This window comes from Salvelinus sp. IW2-2015, unplaced genomic scaffold, assembly GCF_002910315.2.
Source record: "Salvelinus sp. IW2-2015 unplaced genomic scaffold, ASM291031v2 Un_scaffold16574, whole genome shotgun sequence".
NCBI classification, from domain to species: domain Eukaryota; kingdom Metazoa; phylum Chordata; class Actinopteri; order Salmoniformes; family Salmonidae; genus Salvelinus; species Salvelinus sp. IW2-2015.
In genome coordinates, this window is record NW_019957653.1 from 25,448 (window position 1) to 43,862 (window position 18,415).

The 18,415-nt window shown below is 41.6% G+C and overlaps 2 protein-coding genes across 2 annotated transcripts; one reads left to right on the forward strand and one right to left on the reverse strand.

The window, feature by feature from the left end:
* Positions 1-2,049: 2,049 nt before the first annotated feature.
* LOC112080907 (retinol dehydrogenase 7) lies at positions 2,050-10,360 on the forward strand. The gene is made up of 5 exons (XM_024146836.2): positions 2,050-2,132; positions 8,550-8,870; positions 9,076-9,334; positions 9,539-9,702; positions 9,944-10,360. The coding sequence occupies exons 2-5, from the start codon at positions 8,558-8,560 to the stop codon at positions 10,165-10,167; spliced, it is 960 nt and encodes a 319-aa protein (XP_024002604.1). The 5' UTR covers positions 2,050-2,132; positions 8,550-8,557; the 3' UTR covers positions 10,168-10,360.
* A 2,684-nt stretch (positions 10,361-13,044) lies between these two features.
* On the reverse strand, positions 13,045-18,415 carry LOC112080908 (ATP synthase subunit beta, mitochondrial). The gene is made up of 9 exons (XM_024146837.2): positions 18,234-18,415; positions 17,168-17,341; positions 16,773-16,947; positions 16,466-16,587; positions 16,193-16,377; positions 14,687-14,968; positions 14,342-14,554; positions 13,777-13,978; positions 13,045-13,461 (listed from the first exon to the last, which is right to left on the reverse strand). The coding sequence occupies exons 1-9, from the start codon at positions 18,334-18,336 to the stop codon at positions 13,364-13,366; spliced, it is 1,554 nt and encodes a 517-aa protein (XP_024002605.1). The 5' UTR covers positions 18,337-18,415; the 3' UTR covers positions 13,045-13,363.

The following is an 18,415-nucleotide window of genomic DNA, read 5'->3' on the forward strand; positions in this document are numbered from 1 at the left end:
TGCTTTTACTTGCTTTCATGGGGTTGGGAAGCCATTACTAACAAACAACAATACTTCCAATTTGAGACCACAACCTTATTCAAGGAGTAGTACTTTAACTCAAACCAATTTTCCTTTTTGTTTGTGAATTGCAACTGTAAATGGTATGTTTTCTCTCACCATTGGGAAGCAGGTGAATAGGCCTGTGACACAGTGCTTGTGAAGGCTACTGACAGGTGAGGAAAAGGTTCTGGAAACATGCTTGTGAAACATGCCCAAATAAGCGAACAGTTTGTTACGTAATGATTAACTCCCAAAGTAAGTAGTGTTGCCCATTATAGCAACATTATGATAATTCACATTGCAGACCATTACAGGCCACTGCAAGCATTGTTCCTGCTCTATTGTAAACTATGACTATTCAAATGGATTGCCAGATAGTCATGTTTACTGACTACTAACACAGCTTGCCTAGATCAGGCATAGTAGTTCATCAATTAATGTAGCATAATCTGTCAATTAAAAACCTAATACAAAATTAACTTAGAGTGGAAGATAAGGTGATAGATAATTAACTGATACAGGTTTGGTTGTGGTCAATGAATGTACAGATGTAGGATCTTAATTTGATCACCCTGTTGCAGGAGAACTTTCCTGCAATACAGGAAATGTACAACTTGTAGTGTAATTGAAGTTTAAAAAGGCTTCTGAAGATTGTAATTTACACTTTGAAATTTCAGACTTGATTTTCCCATACGAAAAATGTATCAAGCCCTACAAAAATMTACATTAATTATAATCCACATAATAATTAACATTTCCTGTTGCTGCATGATCCTTTTCCTGCTGTAGCAAACAGCCTCAAATTAACAACCTACATCTGTAGGATGAGCAGAAATGATTTTTATTACTGATAATGCCCATTTTCAATAGCCTACAAGTATTTGCCACCATCTAGTGATCATTGTAATACAAGGCATGACCTTGAGTTAGTATTGAGTTGAACTATACTGAACCAAAATATAAACGCAACATACAAGAGATTTTATTGAGTTACAGTTCATATAAGGAAATCAGTCAATTGAAATGAATTCATTAGGCCCTAATCTATGGATATCACATGACTGGGCAGGGGAGCAGCCATGGGTGGGCTTGGGAGGGCATAGGCCAACCCACTTGTGAGCCAGGCCCAGCCAATCAGAATGAGTTTTTCCCCACAAAAGGGCTTTATTATAGATAGAAATACCACTCAAACGATCCCGCAGGTGAAGAAGCCGGATGTGGAGGTCCTGGGCTGGTGTGGTTAAACATGGTCTGCAGTTGTGAGGCCGGTTGGACGTACTGCCAAATTCTCTAAAATGACGTTGGAGGCAGCTTATGGTAGAGAAATGAACATTACATTATCTGGCAACAGCTCTAGTGGACATTCCTGCAGTCAGCATGCCAATTGCACGCTCCCTCAAAACTTGCGTTGTGTGACAAAACTGCACATTTTAGAGTGACCTTTTATTGTTCCCAGCACAAGGTGCACCTGTGTAATGATTATGCTGTTTAATCTGCTTTTTGACATGACACACCTGTCAGGAGGATGGATTATCTTGGGAAAGGAGAAATGCTCACTAATAGGGATGAAAACCAATTTATGCACAACATTTGAGATAAATAAGCTTTTTGTACGTATGGAAAATGTTGGGATCTTTTATTTCAACTCAGGGAACATAGGACCAACACCTGACATGTTGCGTTTCTATTTGTGTTCAGTTTATTTGACATGATAATCCATGACAACCATATTTTAAAATGTAAAACACATTTTCTGTAAAAATCATATTTTTTATAATCATATCAGGATTTAATATGCAATTTAATATGTCGGCCTAATTTCATTTTTGTAATCTATTAGACATTGATGAATTATGGAGGAAAGAATACTTTAATAATCCTTCCATATTGAAGTCAAGAGTATGTTAAGTGGTTTCAAGTACCTACCAAACGATATCTAATCAAATCATTGTTGACCTTGTTAGCGCTAACGACATAACTTGGCTCCGATTGGCCAGTGCTAGACATGTGACGTCCTTGGGCAGAGTTTGGTCTTGCGTAGTTTCTGAAAACTGTTACTTTGTTGCGCTGGTAAGGAACCTCTCCAACAGGTACGACTTCAATATTCCACCAGACTGTAATCTTCTTGAACATGCAACAGTTGAGGATAGGCTATCTATCACAATCTATCATAATTGATCGAACAAATGTTTATTAGTATGTAATGTGCAAGGCTTTCAATTCCTTAATTCGCCCTCACTTTCCATATTGTGTTATTTGAAACATCGAAAGCTGGCATTTAACATGAGATTCATATTACATTCAAATGAGAATGTAGGAGTGTTGCACATATTCCTTCGTTTATTTGAACCACATTTGTAATAGTATTTGTTAGTTGTGGTTTAAATGACCTTTGTCAAGACATTGGCTCATTTTGCAGTTGATTATTTACAAAGAGCAATTGTACAAGATAGCCTATAGTGCACTTTGAAACCGGTGTTGTGCCGGAAATCAACCCCTTGCCAGAATCCCCCCCATTTCTAATTTCCTTAATTTTGTGGCGAGAGTCAAATACTTTCTGTGGCACACATCAGAGTCAAATACTTTCTATAAAACAAACTTCACGTCAGGATAGGCAACCGAAATTAATCATTACTGTATCTGTGTTATATTAAACAMGGAGTAAAATGTTGGCAAGTAATAAACATTCCAGGGCGGCACATTGCCGGGGACGGCACGGGGCGCCCCCGGGTGTGAGCGGGCGCTGAAGGAGAGGAGGTTCGACCAGGGCGCCATACAAGCGAGAACCGCCACATACACTTGAAACAAATAGCCTAAATGAAAACTGCAGACAAAAATGCTTTCTGCTACTAAGATCAGTGAAATGTAGGCTAAACTGACAATGGAGTGAAGAGCAGAAATCTCAACTAGCAAGCAAGTTGCAGCAATGAAGAAGGGGGGGGAGGTTCTGGCAGGGGGGAGATTTTAGGCACAACACCGGCATTAATAACCATTAATAACTGTTCAATGCTCTATTCAACCCTGTCTCTGTCATTCCATGCGCTTCAATGAACTCTCCCTGAATGTGGTTGATCTTCAAAGTATTTTCCTGATTATCTTATAGCTACAATAATGTTATTACTATAAGCTACTGTTATAAGATGCATATTAGTGATGAACTGTAAAAGGCAGACGCTATCATCCCACTTGATTTATGTCTAACCTCATATTGTGTAATGTGCGTATTTCTGTAACTTCCCGTGATGACCCTGGCACTTTTTTMGGATATCTTGAGGAATGGGGTGGAGCTGGGTAGATGTGACTAGGGCTGTGGCGGTCACGAAATTTCGTCAGCCAGTGATTGTTAAGCAAATAACTATTGGTCTCACCATAATTGACAATTAATTAAACATGAACACATTTAGCATCTCCTGGCTTCCATACAATTTAAAAAGCCTAATAAATCCATGTAATATAGCCAGTGGTGGAAAAAGTACCCAAATGTCATAAAAGTAAAGATACGTTACCTTAATAGAAAATGACCCAAGTTAAAGACAAAGTCACCCAGTAAAATCCTACTCYAGTAAAAGTATAGTTAAATATACTTAAGTATCAAAAGTAAATGTAATTGCAAAAATATATTTAAGTATCAAAATTAAAAGTATAAATCATTTCAAATTCCTTACATTAAGCAAACCAGATGGCACGATTTTCTTGTTTTTAAAAATTTACGGATAGCCAGGGGCACACTCCAACACTCAGAAATAATTTAGAAACAAAGCATTTGTGTTTAGTGAGTCCTCCAGATCAGATGCAGTAGGGATGACCAGGTATTTTCTCTTTAAGTGCGTGAATTAGACCATTTTCCTGTCCTGGCAGGAAAAGGGGGAGGCTTGCAAGCCGAAGAACACCATCCCAACCGTGAAGCATGGGGGTGGCAGTATCATGTTGTGGGGGTGCTTTGCTGCAGGAGGGACTGGTGCACTTCACAAAATAGATGGCATCATGAGGGAGGAAAATGATGTGGCTATATTGAAGCAACATCTCAAGACATCAGTCAGGAAGTTAAAGCTTGGTCGCAAATGGGTCTTCCAAATCGACAATGACCCCAAGCATACTTCCAAAGTTGTGGCAAAATGGCTTAACCTCTCTGGGATATGTGGGACGCTAGCGTCCCACCGGCCAACATCCAGTGAAAATACAGAGCGCCAAATTCAAATAAATTACTATAAAAATTAAACTTTCATGAAATCACACATGCATTACACCAAATTAAAGCTACATTTGTTGTGAATCCAGCCAACATGTCAAATTTCAAAAAGGCTTTACGGCGAAAGCAAACGATGCTATTATCTGAGGACAGCACCCCAGTAAACAAACACAGACAATCCTATTTCAACCCTCCAGGCGCAACACAAAAGGAAGAAATAAAAATATAATTCATGCCTTACCCTTGACGAGCTTCTTCTGTTGGCACTCCAATATGTCCCATAAACATAACAAATGGTCCTTTTGTTCGATTAATTGCGTCGCTATATATCCAAAATGTCCATTTATTTGGTGCGTTTGATTCAGTAAAACACCGGTTCCAACTTGCGCAACGTGACTACAAAATATCTCATAAGTTACCTGTAAGCTTTGTCCAAACATTTCAAACTACTTTTGTAATACAACTTTAGGTATTTTTTTACGTGAATAATCGATCAAAGTTAAGACGGGAGGATCTGTGTTCAATACCGGAGGAAAACAAATTGTAGCTAGCTTTCAGGTCACCCGCCTCTAACAAAGAGTACACTTCCCCCGAGCCTCATTCTGAACAGTGCTAGTTCTTCACTTCTCAAAGGAAAAACCTCAACCAATTTCTAAAGACTGTTGACATCCAGTGGAAGCGATAGGAACTGCAAGAAGGTCCCTTGGACATCTGAAATCCCAATGCAAACCCATTGACAAGAGAGTGACCTCAAAAATAATAATTCTGAATGGTTTGTCCTCGGGGTTTCGCCTGCCAAATAAGTTCTGTTATACTCACAGACATGATTCAAACAGTTTTAGAAACTTCAGAGTGTTTTCTACCCAAATCTACTAATAATGCATATCTTAGCTTCTGTGCCTGAGTAGCAGGCAGTTTACTTTGGACACGCTTTTCATCCGGACGTGAAAATACTGCCACCTATCCCAGAGAAGTTAAGGACAACAAAGTCAAGGTATTGGAGTGGTCATCACAAAACCCTGACCTCAATCCTATAGAAAATTTGTGGGCAGAACTGAAAAAGCGTGTGCAAGTAAGGAGGCCTACAAACCCGACTCAGTTACACCATCTCTGTCAGGAGGAACGGGCCAAAATGTACCCAACTTATTGTGAGAAAATTGTGGAAGGCTACCCGAAACGTTTGACCCAAATTAAACAATTTAAAGGCAATGCTACCAAATACTAATTGAGTGTATGTAAACTTCTGACCCACTGGGAATGTGATGAAGGAAATAAAAGCTGTAATAAATCATTCTCTCAACTATTATTCTGACATTTCACATTCTTAAAATAAAGTGATGATCCTAACTGACCTAAGACAGGGACATTTTACTCAGATTAAATGTCTGGAATTGTGATAAACTGAGTTTAAATGTATTTGGCTAAGGTGTATGTAAACTTCCGAATTCAACTGTACATTTGTCTTATTTTATTGAGTTTGTCCATAAGGCCTATGTTTTGTTCATTTGCCATATATGATCATAGGAAGTCGGCTTCCGAACCCAAAAGTCAGTGAACCATGTGCAAATGGCATATATAATGTCGAGATGGCCTATATACTGACCAAATTATATATATCACTATGTTAAGCCCTGAATCAACCTAGAAGGTCTATTGGTCATGTTTGAGCATAGGAAGTCATAGGAAGTCAGAATTTCTCATTAGTGTTGATTCAGCATGTCCGTTTTGTAATGGGAAGTCCTTGGATATACATTGGCAATGGACACTGTCAACTTGCAGAAGAGCATGTTCACACTGACATTATAGCATATGTGTAATGGACACAGTCCATTCTCTCGTTGGTGTTGATTTCAGCCCGTCCATTTGGTGATGGTAAATCCCTCATTAAAAATTGTGTACAAATGTACACTGTCCACTTGCAATGTATTACAATAGACATTTACCATCACGAATTGGACATGCTCTAATATATTGCTGAAATGCCCAATTGTCTGGCTCGTTGAATTTGGGATGGCCTAGCAGTGATAGTGGTTCCACTCCATCGGTCGTTGGTGTTGATTTCAGCCRGTCCATTTGGTGATGGTAAATCCCTCATTAAATACATTGGAAATGTACACGGTCCATTTGCAATATAAAATGTACAATGCCAATATATTATACTGCCATCAAGTCAGCCATCAGTCAATAAGATATCATTCTGACATCAAACTTATACTGACACCAAACTCACTTTGTCCAAATCTTTTAGAAGCCAACTATCACATATTTCAGAGCCGGCCCACAATTCYTTGCTCCTTCTGTTATAGCCACAAAAAAAAACACAAAAAACATAGTTACATTCGAGCTGTGGGTCCAGTTCTGACATTATGTGTAGGCCTAGCTGAGGTGACCATGAATCCTGAGTTTCGGATCTATAGGTCATTCGGAGCCCGAGCAGCGACCTTAATTAGTGCTGAAAATGCCCTTTTCGGGCATTGCTACGTTATCCCTGAAAGAGCTATCGGACAGAAATGTGTAGGGTCCGTCTCTATGTGCTGAGGCGGTTTCAATGCACCTAGTCTTGTGATTCTGGGACTTTTCTAAATGTCGTCATTTTCGAATTGAAGATATTGCAAATGGACGAGGCTGTTTCTCGGCCTGAGAACCTTCTAGAGCTACATAACTCACTGTGCACTACCGGCTTAAGCTCTAGAACAGGTTTATAAAGTTTCAGAGCTCTAGGTCTAGCGGTTCTTTGATGGTTCGAATGCCGGTAACTATTGCAGGCTCTGTGTGTCTGTAAGCCCCACACTGTGTCACACCATGTTTGTTTTAGCATCATGAAATGGATGTTGTACGATTTCTCGTAAACTACGATAGATAAATGGCTGGTTCTTTTTTTCCTTACACAGTAGGTTTATGTACTTTGACGTGAAGTGGTCAAATTAGCGCTATATTACCGTTTTCAACCTTTAATACCACAAAATGTGCATTAACTCAAGGATCGTTGTGGCCTCGACGCCATCTTGATTCTGGGCTAAAAGTACATTTGGCCACCACTGCTCACCGAGTTTCGTCTTTGAAGTCTTTTCCGTTTACGAGAAACGGCCATGTCCATTTGGTGATGAAATGTCCATTTGCAATATACAGCCAGTCGCCATCTAGTGGAATTTTCCAGTACAGGAGAACATTTTCTATATACATTTTTTTTTTTTTTGCGGAAACCGAGTGTCCTGGAAACTTTATTTTTGGATTTCCCAGAAGACCGGGCCCCGGAGGGTGACCCGAGGCTGTCGGCCTATTTTAACATAACCCCTGCGGACYTCTAGTAAGGGACCGTCCATTTGCCGTATGGAAATCCTCATCGATCATACGGGAGATGCCGCAAGGGTCCCTTCATGTATGTTAGGTCCTGAGGCTATGCCAATTGGCTGTGGGCTACAGTAGTTCATTTAGCAGACAAGATTTACTTATAATTCTGTGGCATTGTTTTATATTATGAAGAATACAATTGAACAAAGCTGAATGATTCCAAATGATTTGACGGAGTGCGCACATGTTGAGTGGTTAACAAAGAAATAGGTACTCCTATATGGTTAATTTAGAGTTATTAATGTAACTTTAGTTGTTCTACAAATGTTGGGCTATTTGTTTAGATTTTTAATACATGGTAAGGTTGCATGATGAGACTCTAATGATGATTTGAAAAAAGTCGCTTAAAAGGCATGCGCTCTGCCTTGTTTTTTACGCAGGCTGTACACACTCCAATAGTAACTCATTCCCAATATGACAAGCACTTGATAAGGCCTCGAATTTCACAGCGGCATCCCCTTTGTGACTGTAATGAACCCTAAAAAAATCCATGCCAAGAGTGCTGCGTTGTGCCCTACTCCCTGAGTGTGCTGCGCAATCTACACGGCTCTCCGTCACGGGATCGGGTCTTTCTCACAGGCTACAAGTTAAGACAGACCCATCGGGGACGCAACTGCGTGCATCCTTATCCAATTCCGAAGGTGCATATTGAAGATATTGGAAGAACTATCCACATTTACTTTTCATCAGCCAACAAGATGAGTAGGCCTAACGAACAGCAAAATCACTAACCTATGTCTACTATCCCCCATAGTACAATAGTCGACTAATCAATTCTGTGCGAGAAATAAATATTCAAAACATAGTCTGGGACAGTTGTGGGATGCGATTGATCCCAAATTAATACAACCACTAGCATCTAAAAACCTGTTTTATGCTATGTGGCTGACACAACCGATCAGAACATTTAGCTTAAAATATTGATAAACTAGAGATGACTTATTAAAAGGCTGTTTGTCTCATCTAGTCCTAGACATGTTCCTGTACCTCCTTGGGCTGGTGGTGTTTTACTACCTGTACCGCTGGTTCCGGGAGATCCCCAGAGTCCCAGACAAAGGAGACAAATATGTCTACATCACAGGGTGTGACTCAGGTTTCGGCAACCTACTGGCCAGACATCTGGACAAGCTGGGTTTCTGTGTGATCGCATCCTGCTTCACAGAGAAGGGAGAGGAAGATCTGAGGAAGGCCTGTTCAGACAGATTCACCACCCTCCACCTGGATGTCAAAAAGAACGAGAGCGTCGACAAAGCAGCTGCTTTGATTAAAGACAAAGTTGGGGCTAGGGGTGAGTGTCAGTGTTTATATTGAAAAGCAAACAGTCCTATCATCATCATTTGTTTCAAGTTATACCAGTCAAATTATGCAATATTACCAGTTCAGTTGACATTCATGTTAGTGCCGGTATCTTTGTCCTTATGTCCTCTTCTTACCAAACACCTGTGAATATAATGGCTGTTCATAGAGCTACATAATGACCTGTCACCTTCTAGGCCTGTGGGCTGTGGTGAACAACGCAGGTGTGGCCATCCCCTCGGCCCCCTGTGATTGGCTGACCATTGATGACTACAAGTCCATGCTGGACGTGAACCTGAACGGGGTCATCGCAGTCACCCTGAGTGTGCTGRCCCTCATCAAGAAGGCCAGGGGTCGTGTGGTCAACGTAGCCAGTGTGTTCGGCAGGATCAGTCCAGTCGGAGGACCTTACACCGTGTCTAAGTATGGAGTGGAGGCCTTCAATGACAGTCTCAGGTGAAACAAGAACATTATCCTATCCATGCCATATTTTTTATCAGTGGTTTCTTTATTATWATTTTTTTTACATATATTCAGTAATCTAGCAATGGTGAACCATAAGCAATACAACTTTGACTGTTTGACTTGATGAAACTATAAAAATCTGTAACATATCAGAAGTAAATTTGTAAACAGAAGTTTTGTTACCTTGTTTTTCAGGAGAAACATGGTACCTTTCGGAGTCAAAGTCCTCTGCATTGAGCCAGGCTTTTTCAAGACCACCGTGACTGACTCGATAGTCCTGGGGAAAAGCATCAAGCAGCTGTGGGAGAAGATGCCACAAGAAGTCAGAGATGATTATGGACCTGATTATTTGGACAAGGGTAAATATAAAAGTTTTATTTTCCTACATTCTGGAATGTATTAATTTACAAWTTTTTTATTTATCCTATGCAAAATGTGGCCATTTTTTTATTCTGTCTGCCCACTGTGACATCCAGTCTTTCAAAGGATTTGATCTATTCAGAAAGCATTATTCACCCCGATGTTCTAGTGAAAGTGGCCATCTTGAATAGCTAAAGACAAACATGTAACATGGTTCCTAACCTTCCCTGTCCCTTCTAGTGGACGTGATGATGAGGGAGAAGCTTGCCAAGATGTCTGACGCTGACCTGATGAAGGTGGTGAGCTGTATGGAGCACGCTATCTCTGCAGTCCGCCCTCGCACCCGCTACTCACCAGGGTGGGACGCCAAGCTCTTCTGGATCCCTATGTCCTACATGCCAACCGGGTTTGCCGACTGGCTACTGCTCAAGGAAGCCATCCTACCAGCCAAGGCTGTCAACTAAGGCTGACGCAAGATTGTCAGTGTTTATGCTGTCAGAACAAATACTTGATTGTGCTGTGCTACTGATTGTCTTTAATGAATATAACACTTTTGTACCCTACGGTCTGCAGYCCGAAATACAGTATGATGTAAGCTTAGCTAGAGACATTGTTTAACCTCTGACCCGTAACAAAAAATAAAAGCCATAATTGCTATTTGGTTCCACTTGTTTCCCCTCTTTTATTCAGTGCATTCTCTATGCCAGTATCAAATAGAGTGGATAACTGAAGACAGTTCACTCAGGCTGTTCATCATTGMGGAAAAAATTCAGTTACAGTTTACTTAAGGGAGTGACTCTACCATGGACACCAATTCAATCGCAGCTGGGTCTGGTCTACTTAATTCATTGACTTCCATTGAAACAGAACATTTGTGGGATGTCTCGCTTCCTCTTCCATCTCTGGCCAGTATGACATGGGCAGTGTTGGGTTGGTCTTTGAAAACTTTACAAGAGAAATGGGGATTAAGGTCAAGGTTTGACAGTCTTTGTCCTTGATGTGTTGATATTGGTATGTTGAAGGATAACCTGTAATAAGTGACCAAAAAGGAAGTTCACAAGATTTGAATCATTCAGATTCTCTCAACTTCACTGATATGAGCAGCTATGATTCAAATACCTCCACATTCACAACTTAAATATTAAATTCTATAACAATTGTAAATATTGGTAGGAGATAAGTACGTCTATGAAATATTTACACCCTTTTATTTAGATCTTGCAGCCCATGTCAGATTTCTACTTTAAATACATACAGTACCAATCCAAACAAACATTTTGACACCTACTCATTCAAGGGTTTTTCTTTATTTTTTACTATTTTCTACATTCTAGAATAATAGAGAAGACATCAAAACTATGAAATAACACATATGGAATAAGGTAGTAACCAAAAAAGTGTTAAACAAATCTAAATATATTTTATATTTGAGATTCTTATATTTTATATTTGAGATTCATCAAGGCAAAGTAGCCACCCTTTGCCTTGATGACAGCTTTGCACACTCTTGGCATTCTRTCAACCAGCTTCATAAGGAATACTTTTCCAACAGTCTTAAAGGAGCTCCCACATATGCTGAGCACTTGTTGGCTGCTTTTCCTTCACTCTGTGGTTCAACTCATCCCAAACCATCTCAATTGGGTTGAGGTCGGGTGATTGTGGAGGCCAGGTCATCTGATGCAGCTTTCCATCACTCTCTTTGGTCAAACAGCCCTTACACAGCCTGGAAGTGTGTTTTGGGTCAATGTCCTTCTGAAAAAAAAATGATAGTCCCACTAAGCACAAACCAGATGGGATGGTGTATSGCTGCAGAATGCTGTGGTAGCCATGCTGGTTAAGTGTGCCTTGAATTTTTAATAAATCACTGACAGTGTCACCAGCAAAGCACCCCCACACCATCACACCTCTTCCATACTTCACGGTGGCTACCACACATGTGGAGATCATCCGTTCACCTACTTTGCATCTCACAAAGACACAGCAGTTGGAACCAAAAATCTCAAATGTGGACTCAACAGACCAAAGGACAGATTTCCACCGGTCTAATGTCCATTGGTCGTGTTTCTTGGCCCAAGCAAGTCTCTTGGCCCAAGCAAGTGTCCTTTTTGTAGTGGTTTCTTGGCAGCAATTCGACCATGAAGGCCTGATTCACAGTCTCCTCTGAACAGTTGATGTTGAGATGTGTCTGTTACTTGAAATCTGCGAAGCATTTATTTGGGCTGCAATTTCTAAGGCTGGTAACTCTAATGAACTTATCCTCTGCAGCAGATGTAACTCTGGGTCTTCCTTTCCAGTGGTGGTCCTCACGAGAGTCAGTTTCAACATAGTGCTTGGTTTTTGCGACAACACTTGAAGAAAATATAAAAGTTCTTGACATTTTCCAGATTGACTGCCCTTCATGTCTWAATGGACTGTCATTTTGCTTTGCTCATTTGAGCTGTTCCCTATTTGGTCTTACACCAAATATGGCTATCTTCTGTATACCACCCCTACCTTGTCACAACACAACTGATTGGCTCAAATGCATTGAAAGAAATTCCACAAATTAACATAGCACAACTGTTAATTGTAATGCATTCCAGGTAACTACCTCATGAAGCTGGTTGACAGAATGCCAATACTGTGCAAAGCAAAGGGTGGCTACTGTGAAGAATAGCAAATACATTATATTTTACATGAATCCTTGTGTTATTTCATAGTTTGGTCACCATTATGCTACAATGTAGAAAATAGTAAAAATAAAAACCCTTGGTGTCCAAACTTGACTGGTACTAACATGTCCACTTGACCATTTCTCTGCTCAGCAGGGCTATCGAGTTTCAACTTTGACCCTCCACCCAGTCAAAATGTATCTGCAGCAAAGTTGTCTAGTATCAGAGTAGTCAGCTGTGGTAGGAATCTGGTTTGCATTTGTTAGTGCTGTCTAGTTTGTTGGGTCCTTTTGAAGACATCTACATCTTAAAGCTGCAATGTGTAACTTTGTGGTGACCCAACCAAGTTAGTTATAACCTCCACCACTAATTGAAAGCAAGTCTAAAAAGCAGTAGCTCTCCTCCATTGTTATGCTTCCCATTCGTGTGAGGCTTTTATACACAAGCATCAAACAATACTTTTTGGTTACTGAAAGAGGTGTCACAGCAGTTTAGATTGTACAATGATTCTCATCACAAATGAAGTTAAGTGAACTACTAGCAAACAGGTAACGGCAGAGCGATTTCTGCATTTTGCAACTTAATAACATGACGGTCACATCTCAGCAGTAAGCTATACTTAAACATTTTACAATTACTCTAGTTAGGTCTTATAAAATGCATCACTGCACAAGGAATGACAAACTTCCCTCAACTTTAACAGCCGTTTTATTTAGTCACTCCTCAAAGCCTTTGAACCCCATCTAGTGGCTCAGTGCTGTAGGATTACATTTTACAACCAGTCTGACAGCACCCAGACAGGAATAGCATTGCAACAGTACATTGAAAAATGCCAAAACATACAAGAGACCAAACACAAATCTTTATTCCATCTTCTTTCACTGGAAAGATTAAATATAACTTTACAGGATGACAGGGAATTGTTGCATGTGACATTACAAATCAAGTGCTTCTTCTACACAACCCTCCATTTCTTTGCTTCTCTCCCTCCTCACAATTAAAGATGAACTTATGCGAGATCCTTCGCCATCTGTGCGGCCTTCTCAACCACCTCCTCGATGGGTCCGACCATGTAGAAAGCCTGCTCGGGCAGGGCATCGTACTCACCTGGAGGGAAAGAATGACCATACGCTCCAATCAGAATGTCACACCGACAACACCAAGGAAATTCATCAGTTTAAAAGGTATACGGACCGAAATGTTGCCACGAGCAGAACTGCAGATTTGGCAATGAGCGAGATGCAAGACTATGCGCATGGATTCGATTGTTACGTGGGAGCCACGGCACCAACACAGCCAAGTTTAACCTCATGCTTCAACGCTCTTAGTAGTTGCAGAAATTGACCCGCTAAGTTGTTAACTTCACGCATATACATCATATCACAGAGTCCACCTTTAAACCTAATCACAAGTACTACCTACCATTTAGAATGCTCTGGAAGCCACTGATGGTCTCCTTGAGTGGCACCAGCTTGCCAGCGTGACCGGTGAATACCTCCGCCACCTGGAAGGGCTGGGACAGGAAACGCTGGATCTTGCGGGCACGAGAGACAATCAGCTTGTCCTCCTCAGACAACTCATCCATACCCAGGATGGCAATGATATCCTGCAGGGACTTGTAGTCCTGAGGGGAGAGTCATAGGCATAATGTTAGGGGCAAGGTCGGTCATTCATCATTAGCTGTGTAGTGCCGCTTTCCATGTCTAGCTTGTAAGTGTGTAACGGTTACCTTTAAGCATTTTACACTATTGTTATTGCGCTGGCTGTATTCTATGTGTTGATTGTCCTATGTTGCTCTGCATGTGCTCACTGCTCATTGTCATGGGAATGGTTTTTAATAACCTGCCCAGGGTGTGCAGTTGAAAATTTGCCAGGTGGCTAAATCCAGCACTTTACCCAAAACATTGATTAATGTGCACTGTCCCTGTAAAAATAAACTCAAAGGTCGGGGTGACTGGTACACTAGGAGGGCTTTTAAGACACTAACCTGGAGGATCTTCTGCACGCCACGAGCAACGTCATAGTGCTCAGCGCCGACAATGTTGGGGTCCATGATACGGGAGGTGGAATCCAGGGGATCCACAGCGGGGTAGATACCCAGCTCAGCGATGGCACGGGACAGCACAGTGGTGGCGTCCAAGTGAGCGAAAGTGGTGGCAGGGGCGGGATCAGTCAAATCGTCAGCTGGCACATAGATGGCCTTAGAGAAACCAGGTTATTACATTCACAGGTAGCGTTTCAGTCTTGAAGCCATGTCAGACTATTGGGTGCTACAGATTGCCATGTTAGCGTGGCCCTCCAACAGGCCTATTCTGCTTGAACTCCAGCTTACCTGCACAGATGTAATGGAACCCTTCTTGGTGGTGGTGATTCTCTCCTGCATGGTACCCATGTCAGTGGCAAGGGTGGGCTGGTAACCCACAGCGGAGGGGATACGACCCAGCAGGGCAGACACCTCGGAGCCAGCCTGGGTGAAGCGGAAGATGTTATCGATGAAGAGCAGCACATCCTGACCCTCCTGGTCACGGAAATACTCAGCCACAGTCAGACCAGTCAGAGCCACACGGGCACGGGCACCTGGGGGCTCGTTCATTTGTCCGTACACCAGAGCCACCTAGGGGTTTGGAGGAGAGGGCACCATTAGAAAACACATCTAGGTCAAACCATAATAGAAACTAGAGGGGAAAGGCTGATGTGAACATCAAGTCAACTTTCCAGACTGGTGATATGCTACAATGTAACTTTTTGGGTGACAATTCATAGAAATGTGAGTAAGAGACCAGTCATTTTCATTGAAAGCCATTCTAAGCAGTAGATATGATCTATTTGCTCCATTTCTATGCGTCGTTAAGTTTCTGCATCTTACTTTGATACACCAACTTCAAACAGCTGAAAATGTTTTCGTTATGGAAAATATATTTCATAGCGGTTTAGATGGCACCATGATTCTCTATGCTATTTTGTCACAAACTGAAATTAGACTGACTACTCAAATTTAGAACCAGGAAACAGAGCGATTTCTGCATATTGCACCTTCAATTTTGACATTTAAGTGGGTTGTCTTTCCTGTGACGGACACTAAACTGCCATCAGTCTGCATAAGACTCCCATAGGAGTCCAAGCCAGGGGACTGGGTACTGCTAAGTTATATGGAATTGTTTTATGGTCATGCCACAGACCATTTTGCCATTTGATTTTGAATTGTAACTCCTTGAAGTATAAAAAACAGATTGTTTAGTTTTCAGGACTGTCTCCATATATACACTACCATAACTATTTGACTGGTATCAGGGGACCTTCAGATGAGTCTTGAGGCCATCCTAGAGCAAAACATGTACTTGTTTGTGAGAGTCTCACCCTTAGAGGGGTCGTAATAGTGCGTAGCCCAAACTGTTAAMACAGTTAGCAGATCTGCTGTACCAACTTCAGACAAGTCCCAAAACACTTGTGAGGGGGGGGGGGTCAGATCAAAACCAGTGTTCATTAGTCTCATCTTTCCATAAACGGGTCATAATAGTATGTAGGCCAAACCAGTCAGGACACTACAGACGATTGTGAGAAGACATATTTTCAGGATGGATCATGGTCTGACAAACACCGCTCAAACTTTGTCACCCTTCACTGCAGTTGCAGAAGTATTACATAGGCGGATTGATTCATCTAATGCAAAAAAACAGATCTRTATCTTAAACGGACAGATTATGGGGATTTTAAATGCTAATTAGATTCCCATGCGGGAGTTGACCTTCAGGTTTAAAAAAAAGTAAAAAGTTCACTTAATCTTAAGGGTTAAATAGAGGCACCTGCTTATGACTATCAAATGTGGCCAGTTGTTCACCTTGGAGGTGTCATCCTTCAGGTTGATGACACCCGACTCAATCATCTCATGGTACAAGTCATTTCCCTCACGGGTACGCTCTCCCACTCCGGCAAACACAGAGTAACCACCATGGGCCTTGGCCACGTTGTTAATCAGCTCCATGATCAACACAGTCTTGCCCACACCAGCACCACCGAACAGACCTATAGAAAAAGGCACAATTTTCTTTCATTAAACATTATCTAAATATTTGCAAAAATGTGAAACAATGATGTCAGTTGTCCCACATACCAATTTTGCCTCCCTTGGCGTAGGGAGCCAGCAAATCTACCACCTTGATGCCAGTTACCAGGATCTCCTGCTCCACACTCATGTCAGTGAACTCTGGGGCCTCAGCGTGGATGGCGGCAGTCCTAAAAATAATAAATGAAGATTAGAGACAATACTTGAATTGAACAAGCAATTTCCAATTGCTTATCATTCAGCCAGACTCGAGAGCATTCTTTGAATAATGCATAAAAAAAAATATTGATTTACTTAAATGTTGCGATGCATTTTCTAAACCTATTAGGAATTGGCTGATAGACAAAGTGCTTACTGCTTGGTGGAGATTGGTCCCCTCTCATCAATGGGCTCTCCAATGACATTCATGATTCTGCCTAGGGTCTCGGGACCCACTGGGATTCTGATGGGATCGCCAGTGTCCACAACCTTCTGTCCACGGACAAGCCCTTCTGTACCATCCATGGCAATGGTACGCACAGTGTTCTCACCTGAAAGTCGACAACTTATTGGGGTGCAATTCAAATCAAATCTGAGCTGGACGTTACTGATTATGCAATGCAGGTACAACGCCTTTGCAAAACGATGGCTGCATTTACACAATTAGGATATTTTGCCCAATTATTAGCAAAAGGGCCAATCTGATTGTTCAAAAGACCAGGAAAAAATATATGAATTAGGCTGCCTTTAAACATAGGCTAAATTACTTACCAAGATGCTGTGCCACCTCCAGGACTAGCCTGGACTCACGCCCAGCGACTTCCAGGGCATTGAGGATGGGTGGGAGGCCCTCATCGAACTGGACGTCGACGACGGCACCGATGACTGCTACGATCCTGCCATGGGCAAAGGCGGCAGCAGCAGCAGGTGCAGAGTAGTCTCTGCCTGTAAAAGTAAACCAATGTAAGCATGCATTGACCCAGAACCACATGACCTTGCAGTGAATGAACTATCAATAACACGCAGTGATGTCTGCTGACCATTGTCAAGCTAGCCTACAAAATGCAGAGAAATACATTTAATAGTATCACCTGTGTTGCTAGCTATGTGCGCAAGAGCAAAGAACCAGACTCAATGTCAAGTATTTTCGGCCATGTTGAGTAGGATAATTAGTTACAGCTCAGCCATTAAAGTCATCAACTAACGTCAGCTAGTTACCAAATTCATAGAAAAAGACAAATGTCTAGGCAACCAAATAACGTTACGCTAAGGTGACAGTTGTACTTCTGCAACTCGGCCTAATCAGTTAACTAACGCTAGCTAGGTGACAGATGGATAGCATGCTAGCTACGTTAGCCAGACAACGTATGACGAAAACAAATTGGCAAATTGATACCTAGTTAAAGCAAAAACATTTAGAAATMAATTTCTACTCGTCCAACGCTATTTGACTAGTTAACTGGCATTGAATGACTGTCATTGAAGCTAGCTAGCCAGCCACAGTATGCACTCGCTAGCGCGAGCCTCCAAACCTCATGTCATACTAAGGTCATTTCTATTTGCACAAAAATCATGCCACGCAGCTATATGTACTTGGGTCACATAGGACTATAGCAATTAAATTGAATACATGACATAAGTTTCACGCTCAATATTAAATCAGTAGACGAAATTATAGATTTAAAAAAAGGTGAGGCCTGCTACACTGAAGGAAGCCAGCTTGTTGCTTTAGGCTAAAGTTAACTAGCAGTTAGCCTAATACCAGGTCCGCTCCGAACTGCGTTTTTTCCAATGAATTAGCTACCCCTGCAAAATTAAATGTGCTTGCAGAACTTACGTCCAAGGACAGATGGCGATCCAACAAGGGCCTTCAGGGGCTGGACCCCAGGCTTAAGTGCCTGGAGAGCCCCGGTGCAGCAGCGTCCCACAGCTCCTAACATTGTCAAAATGGCTCTCAAAATGGCTGAAGGTGGAAAGAGACGAAACGACTTGTGCCTTTATAATGAATGAATGTGATCT

What these genes read in the sequence shown, in the direction of transcription:
- LOC112080908 (XM_024146837.2), bottom strand. Translation starts at nt 18,336, where the DNA reads ATGTTAGGAGCTGTGGGACGCTGCTGCACCGGGGCTCTCCAGGCACTT. An exon ending in ATCGCCATCTGTCCTTGGAC is followed by an intron (nt 17,342 to 18,233) that starts GTAAGTTCTGCA and finishes TTACTTTTACAG; the next exon opens with GCAGAGACTACTCTGCACCT. An exon ending in TGAAGGATGACACCTCCAAG is followed by an intron (nt 14,969 to 16,192) that starts GTGAACAACTGG and finishes CCAAACCCCTAG; the next exon opens with GTGGCTCTGGTGTACGGACA.